This window comes from Amphiura filiformis, chromosome 7 (assembly GCF_039555335.1).
Source record: "Amphiura filiformis chromosome 7, Afil_fr2py, whole genome shotgun sequence".
NCBI lineage: Eukaryota > Metazoa > Echinodermata > Ophiuroidea > Amphilepidida > Amphiuridae > Amphiura > Amphiura filiformis.
In genome coordinates, this window is record NC_092634.1 from 63,197,047 (window position 1) to 63,220,711 (window position 23,665).

General features: G+C 38.0%; 2 protein-coding genes across 2 annotated transcripts in view; both read right to left on the reverse strand.

Annotated features, from left to right (window-relative positions):
- The window catches only part of LOC140157451 (cation-independent mannose-6-phosphate receptor-like), an 86,376-nt gene extending 79,740 nt beyond the window's left edge, over positions 1-6,636 (reverse strand). Inside the window, 2 exon segments of the mRNA XM_072180653.1 lie at positions 1,243-1,564; positions 6,260-6,636. Of these exon segments, the coding sequence (XP_072036754.1) occupies positions 1,243-1,564; positions 6,260-6,414 (477 nt within the window). The 5' untranslated portion in view covers positions 6,415-6,636.
- A 738-nt stretch (positions 6,637-7,374) lies between these two features.
- Positions 7,375-23,665, reverse strand: part of LOC140157452 (vacuolar protein sorting-associated protein VTA1 homolog) — a 32,731-nt gene continuing 16,440 nt past the window's right edge. Inside the window, exons 2-7 of the mRNA XM_072180654.1 lie at positions 22,212-22,306; positions 20,975-21,102; positions 17,612-17,687; positions 16,091-16,199; positions 13,096-13,431; positions 7,375-12,654 (exon numbers count right to left, since the gene is read on the reverse strand). Coding sequence (XP_072036755.1) covers positions 12,509-12,654; positions 13,096-13,431; positions 16,091-16,199; positions 17,612-17,687; positions 20,975-21,102; positions 22,212-22,306 — 890 coding nt within the window. The 3' untranslated portion in view covers positions 7,375-12,508. The remainder of the gene's footprint in view (positions 12,655-13,095; positions 13,432-16,090; positions 16,200-17,611; positions 17,688-20,974; positions 21,103-22,211; positions 22,307-23,665) is intronic.

Consider the following 23,665-nt stretch of genomic DNA (forward strand, 5'->3'; position numbering starts at 1 on the left):
TAGTAGGCGTGAGTTAAAAGCTATCTGGGCTAGAACTATTGCGACTGTAGGGGTGAGCTTGCCTACAGGTAAAAAAAAATACTGTGAATGGCGGTTATATTACACGTCTAGTTTAGGGCAACGGGGGTGGAAAGGAGGGTAGACCTACTACGGGGATGTGGGACAGATTCGGGGTGCATTTTGGTTTATTGATGGCCCTCAATTTCATGAAAATTGGTATAAGAAAGATTGTTTTTATTTATTTTTTTTAAATTAATTTGTTTCCCAAATTTTTATCGGAAAGTGTGCCATTTTTTTATTGTTACCATGGCGTGCGATAATAAATAGGCCTATTAATATAATTTTTAAATGCTATTTTATTATTTTGTTATTAATTGAAAATCTAAAATAGTATAAAATCGTATATGATGCCTTAAATTAAAGTTTAAAACGTTCTTCCAATATTAATAACTATTATTAAATAATTCCTAACATCTCGGACAACACGCCCCCCTCACACACCAACAACCACATGCCAAGACTTGGCGAAAGTCTAAATTGATGTGCACCATCCAGCATTGTCCCGCTAAAATACACTACCCTATTACGAGCAATGGAATAGCCCGTCAATCATGCACAGTGGTTGCTCCTGGAAGGAAGATTATACCCGATGTGACGCGGTTGCTCATGGAAGACAAGAAGGATTATACCCCTTTTCAATTATTGATGCTATTATTGACCATGTGGACAACTTGGTAAGCTTACTACACAAGATAGCATGGAAATATCTGCACTTTTGAAACATCTTGGTTGAAAAAAGTGGTGGGGGCGTTTATTTGAGGGGGGGCGACTATTTGACGAAATACGGTATCCATCTTTGGGAAAATATTGGCTCGGTGCACAAAAATATCTGTTAATTTTTCAAATTTTTTTACAAATTATTTTTGTACAAAATTTAAAATTGCATCCCTGAACCTAGAGCCACTTGTTAAGATCATTCATGGTTGATTTTGGAAAAAAAAATGGAAACAAATTACCAAAAAAATTACAATTTTGTGTCCAAAATGGGCAGAGACAGGGTAAGAATAATCAGTAGGGTTGAAGGGGTTAAGCTTAAAATTGCTGAAAGTTTAAAAGCCCTAATTTGATTGGTTACTCAGATGATTATATCATGTAATTAACCCGGTAATTAACCAATCAGGGGCGCTGTAAGAGAAGCAGTAGTGCTCATGGGGTTAAAAAATGATCTTAATATCATCTTACCAGTGTTGTTCCACATTTAAATGTTATCGACGTCTGCAACTTCTCAGGTTTATCTTCTTTGCTATTCGGACAATCCTCGCCTTCATAATCAAGCCTGAACCCATCGCCGTTTTCACTAGGTGTGTAGGTCAGAGCAGTAGCATTGTAGTCTCCAATGTTTTTATAATTGTCACTGCCCTCCTTAAGACATATGGAGGTACTGTCAGCGTTGCACTTAGTACTGGGTACTTGGGATCTTGTATTATCGCATATGTTGATGTAGAATTTTGACCAATCATTTACGCCAAGGCGCTCTGGTTCTATCTTAATAACCCATGGGTTCCTGAAGAAGAAGAAAAAGTGATAGATATATGATTTGAAGTATGTATGTACTTTTTTATTCTCATTTATAACTAAATAACTGATGTGATTGAGGAATATATTGATCAGCTATCACATACTTTTTGAATGTTGACAATTGACCGCTCCGTTTTTGGAAAAAGAATTTACGGAACCTTATTTTCAATCTGTTCCACGGAATCAATGACAATAGACATCTCATGCGCTGATGAAGCGCAATGATTAGCACTCTGAATACAGATCATCAATTGATATTTGAATCCGTGGAAAGGTTTGAAAATGAGGGAGTTTCGTCAATTTCTTATATTTCAAGAACGGTGTGGTCAATTGTCAAAATTCAAAAAGTATGTAATAGCTGATTTATTTTTCAACTACACCAGTTATTTAGTTATGTTTAGTTGTGGCATTAAAATACCTAAACGATTAAGTTTCTGACGATACAGTTCTTTCAGGGACACCCTGTAGTACCAATACTGCTACTGCACAGGACCCACCAGCACACATCGTCATCATCCCTATATCTTTGTGTTAAAAATTGCCGTGATAGTACAGCGAATCCTCTCGTTTTTTAACAGCTGCGCATCGCGATTTTGTTCGAGATAGGCCGAGCGACTCGGGCAGCCCTCGAATTAACCCACGGCATTTTGCCGTGGGTGCCCATCCCCACTGCCGTAATGCCCTCAAAATATGTCCTTTACCCAAGGCAGTCACTTGCCGTGCCCTCTAATGAAGTTGTCGTCGGTGCCCCAGCCCTGCCCCTTCATTATAAAATCATCTATCTATGTTTGTGTACGTTTCTAGAGAAATTTTCAACAGTTGCCATGATGCCCTCTTGAAATATTACAAACTGCCGTGCTGCCTTGCCTTTTCAGTGAAAATCCAAGGCAATTATCAACTTGCCCCAAAAAAGTTGCCGTGCCCCTTCAGATCCTTAATTCGAGGGCTGGACTCAGGCTAAGCATACCATGACTATCATATGAGATACCACAGTGTTTCTATATTCTACACATTATTATGATTTGTGCATGCTCTAGTACCCCATATGATGTTTCTATTACGGTACAAGAAAAAAATTTGTTTTCAGGTAAAACCAGGGTTTTGTTTCCAGTACATTCACTCGAAAAGCAGTACACTAATTAGCGGGCCTTGCAGCTTGCTGTGGATATCTTTTACTGCATTTGTAATGTAAAAATTTGAAATCCAAAGTAAAAATTGAGATATATTTAATTTTGAGAATGACAATTATACTTTATAGGTATAAAGGAACACGTTTAGCCCATTTAGTTAAGTTCCAGGTGCACGTCCTATAACATAATGCATATGTAAACTTTCTTTATCTGTGTCAATAATAGAATATTGATTTCAACGGAGTATTGAGCTGTATGGAAAAAAATATTTATAATACAGGGTGTTGACACTGTGCAGCAGTGATACTGCACTGGTATCAAACTGGTACTTCCCTGATACTGCACACACTCTGCCAAACCAAATTTGTTTGTAATTTGTAACATTGGAATTTCATATGATTGTGTACTGGACTCCTTGGATTCTCGCAAGAAATTTTTTGCGAGAATCCAAGGATTCATGCAAATTTAGGATTGGCGCGATTTACATTATTTACCCCAAAATAATCAGGGCGATGATGGCCTACATGTACGTCATTTTAATATGGCAACAGCCAATATCATAAACAAAACAGACATGAGACAGCAACACTGCCTGCAGCTGCAATGTGAATTTTAATAAATAAAATAAACCAAAATTAATAAACACACTTTTAATTTACTTTGTTTAAATCGAAATAATGAATGTCACGGGTTACTTGAGAACTCTAGCTTCGAATTTACACACAATAGATGCTAGAGTATGTTGCTATCGTTTTGCGGTTGGACAGCACTGACAATTTTTGCAACGGATGTTATTTATTCTGCTAATGTTGAAATTTGGATGAAAGTTATTTTGATGAGTCAACTGTACACATGTATCTTTTGAGTAAAGATTGCCCTTTTTGAACAAATCCAAAATGTTGTGATCGGCTGTGCTTAATTCTGAGCTTCCATTGCTCTACACGCCTACTTCCTGCTTAAATTAATTTTTATTGCAAATTAGTATTTCTCCAGAACTCTTAGAGTCTACAAATTTGCACATGATTGTTTGCACATTTAAGGCTTTTAAATTAAAGTTAAAACTAGAGTCTGGTCCATTGCTATCGTTTTCCGTAGATTTACTAGATTTTGCTCGAGATGAGAAGTCTAGTCACCAATTTGCTCGCCGATGAGCTTCACAATCAGTGGCGTAACCAGTGGGGGGGCGCCGGGGCAAGCTGCCCCCCCAGACACAAAAAAACTGGGAAGAAGAGCAAAAAAATTGGGAAGGGAAAAAGGGGAAGGAGAGAAAAGAGGGAAGAAAAAGGGAAGGAGAAGAAAAAAGGGAAGAAGAGAAAGGGAAAAGAAGAAAAAAAAAGAGGGAAGAAAAAAGGGGAAGGGAGAAGAGAAAAGGAAAGAAAGAGGGACAAAGATTTATATTACTTTCATTGTGAAATTTGTACTCTGAAACAGTGATTTTTAGCTTCTAATATGCCAAAACCAGGAGCTTCACCCCGCCGGGCTTTGCCCCTGGATCCCACCAGGGGCCCTGAGTCAGGCTCCTGGACCCCACCCGTTTAACACTTAGTGGCAAGCCGCTCGCGATCACGAGCTTTTGTCAACTTTTGTCAAAAATTGGGAAATTTTTCAATCTTGCCCCCGGAAGGTCAAGTCTGGTTACGCCCCTGTTCACAATCGAGGCATGACACTGTATAAAACAGGAAGTTCTGAAGTAAACACAGCCGATCACGATGGGCGATCACATCAAATATATGTTGCTAGAAAATTGCACTTCAACAAAAGTTTGGACTGTTCAAAATAGGCAATCTTTACTCAAAAGATACAGTTGACTCATCAACGTAATACCCCCCCCCCAACCCTTTGCAATACCTTTGGATGAATTTGTAGAAGTCCCTGTGTCAAAAAATGCCTGGTACAAACATTGAAATGGTCACATATTTGCTTCAGTACTCTCTTATATTTGCTTCAATTTTTCTTCCGTACTCCAATGGTTCCAACGTGGGCGTCATGATAATATGATAGTCTGCTACACAGCCAGTTTATGTCGGTCTGACGCTTCGCCGATTAACAAACGCATGATAGCCACATTACAGTCTGGCCCGAGACTAATTTTATGAATGATCTAATTTCATCACTCGTGATCCTTTTCAAGAGTCATACGCATGCACAGAGGTCGGTATACACAAGAGTCGCATAAGTGTTCATGTTCACATAACCGCCTCAACTCATTTGCATAATTTTGGAGGTGGGCTGATCGTATTCTGATTCGTCAAACACCTAATTTGCATAGTTTTGGAGGTTTCCATATTTGGGTTTACCTAATTAATTATTAATGACCCGGACGTTGTTTACATCATGACGTCTTAGAGCTTGTTACTCGTCTGATTCGAAACACGAAAAGCATTTGCACTTTTCTTTCCATTAATGTTATATCATGAAATACCATATAGCAGAGGTGTTAGTTTTTTATATAAGGAAAATATTCAAACCGAGGACCCCATATTGACAATGGCTAGATATGCTGTATTAGTTCTGGAAAGGGTCCGGCGACGGGTCCTCCATTTTTTCCTTCAGATTTTGAGGTAATTTAGTAGACTTGCATACCAGTCGTTTTCGTTATCCTAACTACAGATTGCATCATTGGAAAGTGAACTTCGACGTACGTGATGCGAAAAAGTCTTGCCGTACCTTTTTTTATTCATTTACATGCATGTTTTAGCCGAGACGGTTACGTTTGCGGCCACGCAGCGGTATACAGATAAGCTCATCTAGGTTTTACTCAAAGTAAAACATCTTTGTACGCATGCGAGTTCTTAGACCCGCCATTTTGCCTTGTGCATTCTGCTTGCTAGATAGCGTGTGAGAAAAATTACTTTTTGTTGACGTTTATCAAACAAAATTTTCGATAACAGGTAATTCATGTACCGGGAACTAGGCAGGATTTCAATTTTTTATTTTAAATGAAGTTATGTATGTTATGAATTTAAGTTTTAACTTCAACACTAAACTATTTTTCGCTCACCTGGAACGTTTTCACTAGTCCGACTAGCGTCTTCACTACGTATGAATATCCACTCGTATTTAAGTTACATGTTGTTTTGAGGAATAACAAAGCTTTTTTCGGGAAGTTTTGAGTTTATTTTCAACTGGTGGTGTAGGATCGCAAAGGGAGTGAATTTGTGATGAGGTTTTCTTGTACTGTTTCAACGATAGTAGGATACGAGATGTAGGCTAAAAAGATATACGCATGCACCGTGGTGTTCTTGAATTCTTGAATTCGCTGGTATCGTTTCCCCGGCCCCCTTGTTGGCAAAACTTGGTAAGCGTAATCATGATTCATGTCACCCAACCAATTCCAGCAGTTGTGATGTGAGATATTATTCAATTTTTGCCAAAGATAGTGGTTTATAGACTTTATGTTTGTGATTGCATAAGTCGGAAAATCATATTGTCAACAACTTTATAATGATAAGCTTTTGAACGTACATCTGTACATGTTATTTATGATGATTATATAAAAAAATAAAACTCGCAGGCCAGAATAAAATAATGTGCGTTAATTATGTACTTACCACTTTCGAATTAGTTCTAAATTATAAGTACCTGCCGTACAATCAGCCGCTACCTCTCCACTCCATAAAATAACGCAAAATAAACACACAGATAGCCTTAAAAGTGATTTATTTCGGTGCACTAAATCAGAAATTCTCTCCCTTCGATACGCCATGTTGGCCGATTTTAATCATAAACTCATCTCCAGGATCGCGATGTCGTTAGCTGCATGATCAAGTGTATTGAGTGGGCGTGTGCGTACGCTAATGGAGATTGAATGATATGCAATCACATGAGAGGTCACATGTTAAAACTTTTGTGCAATGACCGAGATGTAAACAAAAGATCATTGGGGATTCCCTCTGAGCTCATAGCTCGTGCTAAAACTCACCCTATCCCGAGTCTCTGTGATGTCCATGTATTCCGTTCCCGTCGAATTCTTACTAAATCAGTAGTGCAATATAAATACCATCCCAGCCCATTTAAAATTAAAATCGTGTACAAAATTAAAGTGGCGGATAAAAACAGTCATTTGGTATTTCCTCTGAAATGAAAAGTTTGGCAAAAGGAAAACAGCACTGTAACATTGGCTTGGGAAGATTGCCAACATTACAGGGGCTGAAACTTGTAAAAAGTTTTGGTGGGGTGCCCGAGGGGAGGTTCCCCCTCTGAGTCAGACAATTTTGCAAAATATAGGTCACAAACACCCATTTTCCTTCTATTTTATCACAATTTTTTAACTCAGTCACCTAGGATTATTATAGGGAGGGCTGAAAGGTATTCCAGCCCCCGCACCAAAATTATTGAGGGGCAGACTTAATCTCCCACACTGGGTGCAGAGTTCAAATGGAGTCACCCATTTAAGTAATCCCATTTGAAATTCCCACCCCCTATGTGGAAAAATACATGTCATGTCTTGCGATGCACCCCCCAAAAAAAATAGAGGTTTTTTATGCCTTTTTGGTCCAAAATGTCCAAATCCGCCGCCAGTCCAAAAAGGTCCAAATTTTGGGAAAAAATGTCTTTTTCAAAATCAGCACCCCCGCCAAAATAAATCCTGGCTACGGGCCTGCACAGGGGGTATGGATTTCAACTAGAATAGCACAATGGATAAAATACAGAATAAACAATGTCATTCATTAGCTATATATTCATAATATTTATTCAATATTCAACATTTTGTATAATAATTATTCTTACAAAATAATATAATAAACAATATCCTGTGTATTAACAAGGTACAAAGGAGGCTCTACCACAGAAGGTCATGTTCACACTCAGTGGCAGTGAATGGAGGGTGTGGTCATATGGGCATTTTCTTGGGTACCCCCCCATCATTATGCAAAATTGGGTTAAATTCCACTTTTTTGCACTGGTAGCACAAAAACAATAAGCCTTTTTGAAATATGGCGGGCACAAAAGGAGAGGGCGTACTTTGAAGTGAGTAATCTTTTGTCAGCTGAGAAGCATACAAAAGATTACTCACTTCAAAGTATGCCCTCTCCATATTTCAAAAGGGCTTATTAATGCGGGCTATGTGAAATTGGGGGTCTGAAAATATTGCATTTTGTGCACAAAAGTAGGATGTTTATTTATTTTGGTTTCTGACTGGATGGGGTAACCAACAAAAAACCTCAATTCGGGGAGAGGGAGAATATCCTCCATGTGCTCTCTGTGGTGCAAACAACAAATGGTTTTTACACCAAAATGCCCAATTTTAGGAAATATTTTGGATTTTCCTTCCTAAAATTTCCTGTCACCCAACCTGTGTCACTTCTATAGTTTGTTTGGCTTATCATTGGCGAAAAAAATTAAGACTCATAACATCATCGTGTATTGATAATAGTTGGGCTCAGCACTTAATGCTAGTTGCTCATTGCGTAATTTGTGACTGGCACACTCTCATGTTAATTTATGCAAGCGTAAGTTGGGACTTCATTGACACGCGCTGTAACAAAAACCAAATACTTCGCCAATTATAAGCCGAACAAACTTTAACACTGTATATTTCAGATATTTGACTTGATATGACAAAGCACACCATTAGGTTTGGAATCACGGTACAATGTTATCTTTGTCCCCTATTTGTGACCCAGACAGAAAACGAATCATCCCATAGTGAGGCATCAATTCATTACCATGTCATTGGCTTAGCGGTACAAATACTTAACTCCACTAGTTGTGGTGTGTCTGCAATATGCGCAAGTTCACATCTACATGGTACCTGCACTCATTCACTCGGATAAGCACAGCAGCTATAATATAATGGTGGTGTTATAGCTATAATGGTTCAGATGTTTTATGGGCTAGAATTACACATATGCCTATTATGTCTTATGATTAGTGGAATATGCAATATTCTAGTGTTTTATCAAAATTTGGCTGTGAAGCTGTGTTGCATTATGACTACAGAGTAGTAATCCATAATGTTGTTTTAGCTGTATACAATTAGAAACAGCCATTTTTTGGCTGAAGTGGGTTGATATCTTGAATAAAAAAATTTTTTTGGGAAAAAATAATATGTTTGTTCAGATTTTTCAAGCTTTAAATTTTTGGTTATTCCAGAAAAACAAAATCCAGACTGACCGACCTACTTGACAAGTGCACCTGCCTGCAGAACAGGTTGGTGTTTTTTTGTCGCAGTAACAGACTAGACTGCTGCCCCCACACAGTGTCATCGCCTCGATATCTTCATGGCAGAAATCGCCATGGTAGGCTGAATCCAAAGCCACGCATGGCCATTTTGTTCCGACCTGTTTAATAGTTTTGAGACGCATAATGGGCAGTGGGACATCTGACTAAGGCTACTGACAATTGCCCGGTGACTGACCTCGCTGTGTGTGAGTCGAGCATGGTACGCCATAGGTCATATGCTTTTAGACTACCCACGATTGGCCTATACACTGCGCTATATAATTCGGCACATATAAAATCAGAATTATTGTCAGTTTTTGAGTTCAAGACGCAAGCTTCTTTCTCAAGACGCAAGCTAACGACTATCATATCTGTTCAACACATATATTCAAGTGCAAGGAAAGAACCACATCTGGTTTCTTTAGACGAAATCATTTACGGGAGATATTAATCATTTTCTACCCCGGTATCCAAAGATTTTCGTCTGAATATCAGAATCGTGCATAGCACATTCACGTGTATCGATCCCGGGTATTGATTTTAGTATCTCTGGTGTACTAAGTAATTATTAGCCAGGCGATGTCGGTGTGCCTCATTCATCCACTTTCCGAGTTGACGACTGAGAAACACATGTGTTAAAAAAGTGCCGGACTTTTGACCCAGGATCATGCGGTGCGACTGCACAGTCATGTCCAAATTGACCTTTTGACCCCGTTTGTTATTGAACGCATATTTTTAGAACTTCAGAGCGCAATCCTGTCACACCGGCGTGCTAAGACATTGGCGCCGATAGAAGTCGCTGGAAAATATTGTGAGTCCGACACAATACGAGTGGCAAATTTTTCAGTCGTCACTTCAAGCATAACACACATTTTATACGCAGTGTAGACTACTGAAAGACTTAGTCCAGTAACAGACCAGTCCAAGCATACAAATGGGCCATTCCATTTAAAATCCACATTCCCCCTGTGGCATATTTAGGAAATATCTTTCCCAGGGGGAGTATGAATTTCAAATGGAATGAGCACATTGGGCAGCTCCATTTGAATTCCATACACCCTCTGCAAAAGATTCAACCCGAACCTTCCACAGAGGGAGGGTGAGTTTCAGATGGAGCTGCCTAATGTTTTGATTCCACTTGAAGATATTTCCAAAATCTTCCACAGAGGGAGTGCAGATTTTTACTGGAAGAGGTCAGTTGTTTTTTTCAACTTTGTTTTCATCAGCTCCTGTAATCTCTATAAATATCTTCATTATATGAATATTGTACACACAAAACACAGCTAACTTTAGTAGGAATTATTTACATTTTAACATCACATTTCTAGTGCACTATAAACATTGTTTACAATATACATGGGTGATAGAAAATATCGATTGTATACATATGTGATGGGTAACTTAAGAACTGAGTTTAGGAAAAGGCAAATAATCTCATATCAAAATCATTTGGTAAAAAATAAACATTTATGATAAAATACAACGAGATCCGATATATAGATATACCATATCATGATCATATTATGAGCTGTAGTATTAAATAAACACTAGGCAAATTTATTATGTGAATTCGGCCAATATCTGATAAATAGACAAAAGTATGAAAATTGACTTTTCCTCATCAAATTCTCATTGTTTTCATCATAAATCTATAAAAATGTCAATCAGATATAACTATGGACCACAATGACCTCATCCCAATGGCTTAGATCAATAACCTCAATTAAACAATCAAAGTGCAAAATTTGACCTCAAGTTGTAGAGTATGAGTTTTAATACCCAAATTTTCCAAAGTCATTCAATGAATGTACAAATGTATTGGCGTTAAAGAACTGTGCCCCTGATAGATGAGCATGTTGTGGATCCTAGTGTCTTGTAAAAAAACACCACATGGTCAGTCTTTACATGTAGCTAGCTCATTTCATTATTCAATGACAATGTCTATCAAATTTAAATTACGGACACATATACTCTCATGCCCAACTCAAAATGTGATTAAATTTGATAAGTTAAACAGTTCTTTACATTCTTACTCAAAAATGTGAGTCCAGTTGAATAGTTTTATGAGTTCAATTTTATATTTCAGATGGTTCTCATACTTTTGCCCATTTCTCACATTTTGTTTACCATTTTCTCCTATAAATGTGTCTAATGAAAGGTGCTTCAGGAAGTTCAGGGGTTTTTTTCCACATGGATTTAACTTGCTTTTTTTTGGCGAGGGAGAAGGAAAGAAGGAAGAAAGAAAGAAGAGAAAAAAAAGTGCGGTTTTGACTCTCCCCTCTGACCCCTCGGGTGCCAGACATGTGCACAGGCCTACTTTGCCACGGGGGTGTAGCTTTGCTGGACAAGCTTTCTGTTGCCATATGACTGTTTGCATGATGATGCAATCACATCACATTGGATACCTACCCGTGCATATGCTTTGTAAATTGAGGGTTTTTGATGTATGGTACAGTTACGGTTAAAAGTTAAATCCATGTGGTACACAGTGGTGTCCCTAATCAGCAGTTAGTAAAACAAAATAGTGGGATGAAAAGTCAGCAAAAGTAACCCATCCTCTTTACTCATCGTATGACTGCCAATCACTTGTTTTGAGGGTATTGTGAAATATCTAAACATTGTGCTTTGGAACTGAGGAATATCCCGGGGGCTAAGTCCAAAGCACAATGTTTAGATATTTCACACTACCTGAAAAATAACTGATGAAGAGTCATTAAACCTCATTCATAACCATCACTTTTCACTTTGTTTAATTCAATTTTCGTCACATTTTCTTCTCTTAAATTTGAAAACAGAACACAATTTTAACTGTATCTTTCGTTTTCCCTGTATAAAATGGATAAGCTGATCTGAGCCCTCGATACGATGTACATGTGTATTCCAGTATGCCTGCTAGAATCTGAGACTGAATTAAACAGAAGTACTAGTTTGCGTTATATGTCACTGTCAATCAAACTCCCCATGACCCTTGATTGGTGAGTAGAGCGTAAAAGGAAGGTTGATTCATTTGATGCCTTCATCAAAAAAAAAAAAAAAAAAGGAATTGCAGAGAATGGTGAAAAATTACAGTACATTTGCAAGGCAAAAAGCAACTTTTCTAGGCATTATTGACATGGAGCCTTCAGAAAAGAAGTTTTTCATGTCACTAAGACTTAACTTTTCAGACAGTTTGTATGGTTAACCCCCTGAGAACTACCTGCCGATTGGCCAAAATGAACATTGTGTCCAATTTTGAACCAATCAAGGAGGGTATTAATGAGATCATCTGCAAATGCAAGTTTGACCATAAATAGTTTAAAGCCTAGTCATAATTGGCAATTGAAATGAGCATTTCAAGTTATCAACCAATCAGACATGCTGTTAGATGACCAGTAGTTTCCAGGGGTTAAAGGTGCAAAATTAACCATACGGTATGCTGTTCTACCGATGCGTTCAGAAACTCAATCATCACAACAACTCGTAAACATATCGTTTTCGAGTTTGATTGACAGGTGACGACAGACGCAAACTAGTATTTGTTATCTCTGGCTCTGATTACGGTGTATTCCGGTATATTCCGGTATTAGCTGAGTTATTGACGGTGATAGGCAAGTCCATGAAGCACAAATAGTGTCCTGATAATATATCTCCTCTCCTCATTCTTTGCCTGTTTTTAATAGTCTTAGTGCTTTCTCTAGGTTGTCTATTGCAGATGGTGTGTCCTCGTACTGGAGGGCGCTACTGGCGTATTTACAATATTTCTGCGCTTTGGTGAAGTCTTCTACCGATAATGATGGGCCACCTGAAAAGGAAGGCAAAATAAAGACACAAACTTTTGAGTCAATGTTAAAAAGAGAAGCAATTTCATTTTCCAATGGCTGATATTATTTTGTTACTTTTGGTGAAAAATTATTGCGACTACCCTGATGCCCACACCATTCTAAGGAATGGCGACATCCAATAACCTTTTTCCAAAACTCTTTACAACCTCATAAGTAGATTTTAAAACTGATCAACAACACTAAACATCTTGAAACACTAGAGAATCATCAGTCAGTCTACCAACAGCATTACATTGCTGATGACGGAGAATGGTTTCTCTCAAGTATTTGGCTCAAAAAGTGAGTGTTGTTGACCAGTTTTAAAATCTACTTTTGTTGTCTATTCCCAACACGTATGAATCTATTCATTCTCTGTTAAACCATTTGGAATCTAAAGTTCTAAATACAAATAAGTGACCCACCTGTAGGCGACTCGGCAGCAGCAGCGGCGGCAGACGGCCCTGGTATGCCCGTCCCCCCCTGATACACCCCAGGTTGTTCAGGTGTACTAGGGGGTGCATGTAACCCAGGGGGTACATGCCCCGGTTGTAAATGGTTGTTCGCTGGATAGCGTCCAGGCTGTTGGTTGGGAGGGGGGTATCCCGAGGCACCTGGTTGTTGGGGAGGAGGGTAGCCGGCTGTTGGCTGTTGAGGAGGGGGGTAACCTGCTGTTGGCTGTTGAGGAGGATACCCTGAGAATCCTGGCTGTTGAGGAGGGTAACCCGCGTAACCGGCATCTGACGTTGATGGATGTTCACCTGTATGTATCAAATTGTTTTTAAAAAAGAGTCAACAAGTTGAAATTCACTCTGAACAATTTTTTACTCTATCCCTAGAGTGGCAAAGTACATATTAACACTGAAAAAACACACACCAAAACAGTGCATTAGACCAGATTTGAACCGGCAACCTTGTTTGTTCCCCTATCTACTCAGAGACCAAGTGCAATAATGTCTTCTTCTGCAAGGAAAACGAGTCCGACTAACACCCAGTGGTGTAGCCAGGATTTCGGAACCAGGGGGCACAACTTGTAAATGTACCGACATATATTTTTGCCGACAGAAGTTGTGAACTGTTGACCAAAAAAGAGCACAAAAAAAATAATTAAAAAAATAATGATAAAGATAATAGGTGCTAGCAACAACAAAAAATTTGTATCTATAATTCAATTTGTTTCACAATTTTTAAATTTAAAAAAAAATTCACTTTTTTCTTTCACCAGCAAATAAGGACACGGAACCTTAATTCTTGTTCGGATTTTAGACGCGGGAGCTCTCTATTTCTACATTAAATTTACCCTAAGGCAAAGAAGCCCAAGTGCACAATTAGGCGAATCTTTACGGTATTGTTCATCCATTTTTTTCACCAAAGCCTTCCGTGTACTGACGGCCTTACATGAACCGATGGCTATGCCACTGTTTAACCTCAATACCTAAGCGACCAACAGATTTCACAGAGAGAGACAAACCTTTTTCTTATCTTGGCCTTATATGATGCAATTATATATATTGTATGAATACCATGTCACACAAACAGCATGTGACAATCACATGAACATCTTACCTGGTTGTAAACCATCATATCTAGATGACCTGGCTGCGGCGTCTCGCCACTCTTTAAGCTGAATTTATACTCGATCGCTTTTGCAGAAAAGCGATTTTCACGCATGTTCAATGTTTATTTACATTTCCAGAGCGTCAAGCTGATCAATCGATTCAAATCGCGGAGGCAAAAACGACGTCGCTTTTGCAAGTTGAAGAAATCTCAACTTCCCAGCGATATCACTTGACACGTGAATACGTCAACCAATCATATTCAACCAACTGGATCTATTATTTTGCTAATTAATTTACCTTTCTCGATTTTTAACTTTTGGTGATAAATTAATTCAAAGCAATAATTATTGACAGCAACTCATGTTTTAAAAATGTATTTTGTGGCATTTAGAATATTTTAATTGTCGTCTGCAATCGCTATCGCCGTGATAAGTATAAATGCAAAAGCGACTTTTTTTCAAAAGCGGTTAATCGCATCACTCGGCGATCGAGTATAAATTCAGCTTTAGACATTGATTGATATATGTGGCAATCATATGAATAGCATGTGACAATCACATGAACATCTTACCTGGTTGTAAACCATCATCTAGTGGACCTGGCTGTGGCGTCTCGCCACTCTTTAGACATTGATTGATATATGTGGCAATCATATGAATACCATGTGACAATCACATGAACATCTTACCTGGTTGTAAACCATCATCTAGTGGACCTGGCTGTGGCGTCTCGCCACTCTTTAGACATTGATTGATATATGTGGCAATCATATGAATAGCATGTGACAATCACATGAACATCTTACCTGGTTGTAAACCATCATCTAGTGGACCTGGCTGTGGCGTCTCGCCACTCTTTAGACATTGATTGATATATGTGGCAATCATATGAATAGCATGTGACAATCACATGAACATCTTACCTGGTTGTAAACCATCATCTAGTGGACCTGGCTGTGGCGTCTCACCACTCTTTAGACATTGATTGATATATGTGGCAATCATATGAATACCATGTGACAATCACATGAACATCTTACCTGGTTGTAAACCATCATCTAGAGGACCTGGCTGTATGCGTCTCGCCACTCTTTTTAGACATTGATTGATATATGTGGCAATCATATGAATAGCATGTGACAATCACATGAACATCTTACCTGGTTGTAAACCATCATCTAGTGGACCTGGCTGTGGAGTCTCGCCACTCTTTAGACATTGATTGATATATGTGGCAATCATATGAATAGCATGTGACAATCACATGAACATCTTACCTGGTTGTAAACCATCATCTAGTGGACCTGGCTGTGGAGTCTCGCCACTCTTTAGACATTGATTGATATATGTGGCAATCATATGAATAGCATGTGACAATCACATGAACATCTTACCTGGTTGTAAACCATCATCTAGTGGACCTGGCTGTGGCGTCTCGCCACTCTTTAGACATTGGTTGATATATGTGGCAATCATATGAATAGCATGTGACAATCACATGAACATCTTACCTGGTTGTAAACCATCATCTAGTGGACCTGGCTGTGGCGTCTCGCCACTCTTAAGACATTGATTGATATATGTGGCAATCATATGAATAGCATGTGACAATCACATGAACATCTTACCTGGTTGTAAACCATCATCTAGTGGACCTGGCTGTGGCGTCTCGCCACTCTTTAGACAGTGGTTGATATATGTGGCAATCATATGAATAGCATGTGACAATCACATGAACATCTTACCTGGTTGTAAACCATCATCTAGTGGACCTGGCTGTATGCCTCGCCACTCTTTGAGACATTGGTTGATATATGTGGCAATCATATGAATAGCATGTGACAATCACATGAACATCTTACCTGGTTGTAAACCATCATCTAGTGGACCTGGCTGTGGCGTCTCGCCACTCTTTAGACATTGATTGATATATGTGGCTTTCCATTTAGCATACTTTTTTGTCTTCTCAATCTGAGAAAACAAACAAAGAAAACTGAAATGTAAGTGACGCAACACCCATAGCCAGGTTGTTCGTGGGGGTGCAGATTTTCCAAATGCAGAACTTTTCAAGACAAATCTTCATTCTGGCCAAAAGTGGCCCTTCATCCCTATATTTTAACATATTTTGCGGAAAGTTCATGATTTGGGGTATATTTATCAAAATCTTTGATGTTTTTGGTCCAATTTTGCCATTTTTTCAGACAAAATCAGATTTATGGAGGGTGTGTTGCCCGCACTGTACCCCCTGGCTACAGGCCTGCACTAAAAATACAGACAAGCAGAATAAGACAAGACTAAATTCGAGGGTTGAGAGCCAGAAAGCCTCAACTCACAATCACCTGCTCCCACAAAATGAGCATAAAGTTGTCAATTCACTATAGAAGATAGAGTCCATTAATCATGACAAAATTCAACAGAACACAAAAGACATTGTAGAGGAAATATTGATTTTTGAAGACCAAAGCAAGAAGCCAATTTTATGCCCATTTCGTGAGAGCTGATCATAATGAGTTACGGCTTTCTGATTCTCAACCCTTGATTTATTCTTTCCCTCAAGTAGGCCAAGGAAGATGAACGCCATCCTTGACTAGGATTTGATCCTGGAGCCCATGAGTATCTAGACCAGCGCTCTTACCAACTGAGCTATCATGGAAGCCGATGGCATTGAAACTTTGGCTTCCTTGATAGCTCAGTTGATAACAGCCCTGGTTTAGACACGGGTCCCAGGTTCAAATCCTGGTAGTGCGAACCTCATGTACTAAGCCACTCTTAGTTGCCAAATTAAGACTTATGCTGGTTTCATACTACCCTGCCGCTTGCCGCTGAGCGGCGTGGCGCACGCGCATTGCAGACAAACGGACACAATAAAGGCTTGTCATTGGTTGAAGCGCCCTGCCGCTTGCCGCAGCAGCAAGCGGCAGGAAAGTATGCTGGAGGCTTTATAGCTCTTGTATAACCCATGTGTGATTCTTGCAAACATTTGTACTCTTGTAAGTTGACTTTTTGTGAAAGTATGACCTTTCCATAGAGTGACAGTACAGATTACACTTTCCCTACACAAAATAATCTATAGTCGGATACAATAACTTTCTTGTGCACACTGGAATTGAATGTCGTAAATTTCTTTCTCGCTATTACTTCAGTAATGAAGCACTAACAGCAATGCAAAACATTCCCAATTTGATTTATTTCTACATGACAAACAATTTGACAGCAGTTTCGATAAAATCTTAGCATTTTTCAGTGTTTAGCCCCTGTGGAGCCTAAAATTTACCACACATCCACTTGAACTGCATATGGACAACTTAACCTCTCGTTATTAAGACACAGGCATGTGCACAGTCTGCACACATGCACACCAACACACAGACTCACACACTTACCTCTTCGGGTGGTTCTTCAAAGGTACTCATCACATCAAATAGTAAACTAGATGTGTAAAACGACTTCACAACATTTCTGAAATACACAAAAAATTGCCAAACGGTGAAAAACAAGTACATACAATTCAGTGGCAAGGAAAGTTGAAAACCCCATGCAGTAACCCAATCCACCGTGATTGCAAGTGGTTTAATTGAACAGCTGAGTTGCCAATGGGGTATTCCAGTTAAAATCCATACACCCTATGGAAGACATGACCTTAATCTTCCACACAGGGAGGGTGAATTTCAAACGGGGCTACCTGAATGGGTGACTCTATTTGAAAATCACACCCCCTGGTGTGGGAGATGAAGACCATGTCTTTTATAGGGGTGTATGGATTTCAACTGAATAGCCTAATTTCATGTCTTCCCATGGTGCTTTGCATGAAATTGAGCTACAATGGACTACCTTAAATTATTAATGAGAAACAGTTGATTTTTAAATCAATGATTTGTTTAAAACAAAAATCAACATGCAACCCTGTGTCATAGCACATAAATCTAACTCTTAGATTTTTTGGCAGGCTGAGTGGGGGAAAGAGATTTTTGGCGGGACAAGAGGGGAGTGAGCATTTTTTGGCACACCATTTGGAAATGTTATCCCCTGGGGACTTATAATTTTTGCACAGACCCTTTCAGATCATGTGATCATTACAATGCATGATGGGAAGCCATGGCTCTCTACTCTGGTGAAGCCTCATTATAGCATCAAGTTGATTCACCTGTTCCTGGGTGACCAGAGATATATTAAAATCTTGCTTGAGCAGTGAAAATGTTTCACTAAATTGCACTGATAAATTATCACCCAGTGGCTGAGTGAAGTTACAAAAGACTTGCATGCAGAAAGCTGCAATTGGTATCAGAGTTATAAGGCAACAAAAAAAAAAACCAGAGGCCCGACGGACCTAGATTTTTAAGAAATTGGGGAACAAATTTTTCCTATACAAAAGAATGCAACCCAAATTTCAAAATTGTCAGGATTTCTTTTTAAATTTCAAAATACTGTGTATCCTCTAATAAACACACAGAGCGTGAAATGTTTGAAAATGGGAAGGCGTTTATAAGAGGTCATTTTAAACAAGGATAATTCTTGGGCAAGTAGTGGGATAAGCTTAAAAATCTGGTTCACTTCCAGGGTTTAAGATGTTATTTTCGACAATACAAACACCATTACTGATCATGTGTTGACCATGACAAGCTTTACACAAGATAACTGGAAATTTGTTGTTCAAGTGCAGAATTAGAGGGGTGTTTATTTTAAATTAAATTTTTCAAAAAGACTGGAGGAGTTTATTAGAGGAGGGACATTTATTAGTAGAAATACGGTATTGCAAATGAGATTTTGGTGATTTCTAAGGTCATTTGCAAAAAGTAAAAAAATAAAAAAATGACCGACCCTGAAAGGTCCGTCCGCCCGTAGATCAGGGTTTGGGTTGGGTTTTTACTTTTTTTCATCGCCTAACATAGTACAGCCCTTAGAAAAAATATTGTGTTTAAAATATACATATCCTGTTAATTAAGCAAGACAGTTTCTAATCCTTCTTGCCATAGCATGATGCACATTTTGGGTTCAACAGTGCTTTACTTATTAAAACCTACCATCTGCCTTGCCTTATAATCATCCATCTCATATATAACCGAACACTTCCAAGGTCGGGTAAACATGGATCAAATTATCAAGCACTTTCCTCGCTATAGTTTGTGCTCGCTGCAGATTTTGAGTGACAGTGCGTGATTAATGCATATAGCTCATATGGGATGATGTTGCAGTAGGCTATTCTGATTAAAAACCACACACCACTTGACAGAGGAAGATGCTGAAATTCCAACCAAATGTTTTAACCCCATGAGAACTACCCGCCGATTGGTCAAAATTAATCTTGTGTCCAATTTTGAACCAATCAGACGGCCATTTTGTATTGTAGGTGTGTCCCGTATAACCGACGGTGACACGAAAAAACAGCTAAGTTTTAGCTTGTTTTATGCAGTAAATTCTATATATTGATTTCTATTCAGTATAATGGAAGGAAACCTGTGTAATGCTATCTGAGTGTTTTTTGGGCTATCTTATCAAATGAGGTGTCAAAATGTGCAGAAATAAATTCTGCTTCCAACACATTTCACAGATTTGTAATATAATAGCCCGTTTTTGAATAATGGCCATTTTTTAAGGGGGGTTAGTTGTGATAAAACAGTGGCAAAGGAACTTGTGGAAAAACTTGTAATTCCAACAGCACATGTAACCTTTTATGGGACACCTTGTATTGTATGTCAAGGGTAGTAAATAATTGCAAGGTTGATATTTTACCTGTGTGAAAGATTAAGGTCAAGTCTTCCATAGGGGGTGTATGGATTTCAAACAGAATAGCCCATTATATGGGAAACCTACACTAGTAACGAGCATGTGGATAATTGAGACCAGTTCAAGTTTGCATTTAATGCTCTGTGTAATGCATATTGGCTATAGGCTTCAACATAAAAAAATTTGAGATATTTTCTCAAAATATCTAGATCTAGAACCACTGAACCAATACTAGGCTTGTTTGTACTCATTTTAATGCATTTTTCATGCAATTTCAAATATGTTCATGAAAATATACAATTCTGAAAATTTGGATATTTATTTTGAACATTTGGATAATTGAGACATGTTGGCTATAGGCTTCAACATAAAAAATTTGAGATATTTTCTCAAAATATCTAGATCTAGAACCACTGAACCAATACTAGGCTTGTTTGTACTCATTTTAATGCATTTTTCATGCTAATTCCAAATATGTTCATGAAAATATACAATTCTGAAAATTTGGATATTTATTTTGAACATTTGGATAATTGAGACATGTTGGCTATAGGCTTCAACATAAAAAAATTTGAGATATTTTCTCAAAATATCTAGATCTAGAACCACTGAACCAATACTAGGCTTGTTTGTACTCATATTAATGTATTTTTCATGCTGATTCCAAATATGGTCATGAAAATGCCAACAAATAAAAGGTTTATCTCAAAGCTTGTGCGCATTTGTAAAATTGCGCGATTTGAAAAAAAAAGAAATGCAGAAATTTTTTTCTTTAAAATAAAAAACATTTTTCATTTTTTCCGGAAAAATTCAGCGAAAATTGGATTTTTGTTTCTCAAAATACCATAAAATTACCAAGTTGGAAATTTAAAAAAAAAAGCAATCGCATTTCGCATTTGTTTTCAAACTACACATAAGCTTTGAGACAAACCTTTATTTTTTTGGGCCAAATATACAATTTTGAAACTTTTCATCTTCAGTCGACACCCACATGGAGAGAGTTAATGGTTGCAGTGACTTACTTGTTAAATCTGCCAGCTCTATCCTCATTATCAGCCCATAAGAAGACTTTCAAGGCGTGATTTTCTAGTTGAGCTTGTCCTACTACTTCACTTTTCAACGCTTCGTGTCCTGCCAATTCTTTCTTACTCTGTATTAAAGATGAGTTTGAAAAAGAATATACCGTAAAACCCCGTCTACAAGCATATAGAGTACTTCTGATGAAAGCTACATTTATCCAGGCGCCATGGAGTTTGAGCAAATAAATTACGGATCCAAGCATATACAAACAAGTATTATTTTAAGACCAATCTATTGTATTGGTATATTTACGCTTGCTTCGAATTAATTTAGCTTTCATAAAAAACACTATATGTGACCCGTTACAGCGAAAGGTACCTTATGTCGGCTCCTACTTGTGTCTCTTTTTCCACATTGTTGGCAGAAAATATCAAACAATAATGACAATCTGAAGTGGCGGTCATTTCAAATCATCTCCAAGTCAACGAGGATCAGAATGTCCTCTCATTGTTAGTGGGTGGCTAATACATACCTATACAAATACAATACAATGCTTTTGTAACCCACCACTTGAACAGGGATAAGCCATAGCAAATAAAGACTGGAGCAGTATAATAACAAACAGTTCTATATACAGGTACAAGCTTATTTATATCCTCTTCAACAATAGGATTAATGATTGGTTTAGAATGCATTTGGCACTAGCAAAATCAGACATATGTAGCATCCGACTTAGGGTACCTTTTGCTGTAACGGGTCACATATATGCTTATAGACGGGGTTTTACGGTATATCAACACAAAAGCAGACATAAAACATGGCGCTGATGAGTAGATGGTTACAGGTCAATAGTCGGTAGTCTGAAGGGTCATTGGTCCAAAAACCACCCAAGAACTTAGTTATAAACTATAACCCTACCAAAAGCCCAAATTTTAAGCCAAGTTTTTACAACTTTTCACAAAAATTTTAAAAACTTGGCTACAGATAGGCAAAAACAGGGGGGAAATTGGGAAAATGTTAAAAAATGTCCCATCCATACCAAAATTGGTCATTGATATAATGGGCAAAAATGTACGTGTCCGTGAGTTTAAAACAGTGTATATCCAAGTGTGTCCTGAGGTGTCCTCACTTGATGGTATTGGATTGGTGTTTATAAATGTACCTCCCTCCCTCCACATACACACGTTCCTACACACCACAAACCTGAGACCATAATACCTTAAACCCCTCCAGGCTTACCTTTTCAAGTTGTGTCATGAGGAACATCAGGAATTTCTTGTCTTCTGGTTGTGTGTTTGGCATTGACATAGCCTTCTCCATGGCAAATCTACGACCTGCAAAATATGAACAAGGTATAAAAGTATTGTTCATCCGATGTTTTAATTTTGCACTCACATATATGAAAGAATATATTAATATAAATTATTAATAAATGCAAAAATTAACAAACCACAAAAGAAACCTTACACTTCCCACAATAATGCATTTCTTCCCTGCACTGATTTGCTATTCAATTCAACATGAACAAGAAATACCTCTATTGCAAGATCTGAATGACCGCTGTTAAGGTGGTACTACACCCCTTGAGAAATTTGTGACTAATTTTGCATTTTTCTCAAAAAATAGTAACACACTGGTAACAAGTTATGTATATTATATAGACCAGGTTAAAACTGAGCTAAGTACCACTTGGAGAACGAGAAATTCTCATATGGTTTATCTGGACCAGTTTTGCATGGGGAACAAGAATTTCTTGTGTAAAAAGCCCGTAACCTGAGAACTTTTCCGTGAGGGCGCTTTTTTCAAAATGGCCGCCAAAATCCATCTATATGGTTAAATTAGTCACTTTAAGGGCATATTTAACCAGATTTTGGACTTTTATTGAAGCAATAATGTACTACTAAGTCAGGTTACTAATATGAAGGTAACAGGAGGTCACAGCTGAGGGCGCTTTTTTCAAAATGGCCGCCAAACTCAATGAAAAACATATATATGGCTAAATTAGTCACTTTAGGGGTATATTTAACCATATTTTGGATATTTATTGGTAGCAATAATATACTACTAGGTCAGGTTATTAATATGAAGGTAACATGGGGTTACAGCTGAGGGCCATTTTTTTTTTCAAAACGGCCGCCAAAATCAATAAAAAGCATATGGGCAATTCCACGGTAACTCGTGCTACACTTTATGGCGTCCTTTTACATACTTTGTGCTCCAGCTTTTTAAACTCATTTGATTGGAATCTATATTTTTGTATTTTAATACCCAACATTCAAGGCTAGATCCTCATAGTATTGCTAAATGAATATATCAACTTTTGTACGTATGCGACAGCTGCGAAAAACGGTAACTCGTGCTACGAGCAGAGGACATGCTAAAAAATCACTCATTTTTATTTTAATCGTGTCCTAAAACAAAAAACATTAAAGCCTAATTGATTATATGATAAGTAACTGCTATGCTAAGGTTTATCTTGGTATTGTTTTGTCCCTCATAGTTTTACATTGACTGGCAAAAACATGGTAACTCGTACTACGGTAACTCGTGCTACAGTTTGTCCGGCCATATACAAAATGGTTAATGTTCTTTTAAAAGTTAAAGTTTCTTGATAAAAATTCCTCAATTACTGGTATATGATCAAATAACCCAATCTAAGTACATATAACCATGATAACCCCAAAAATAACCCA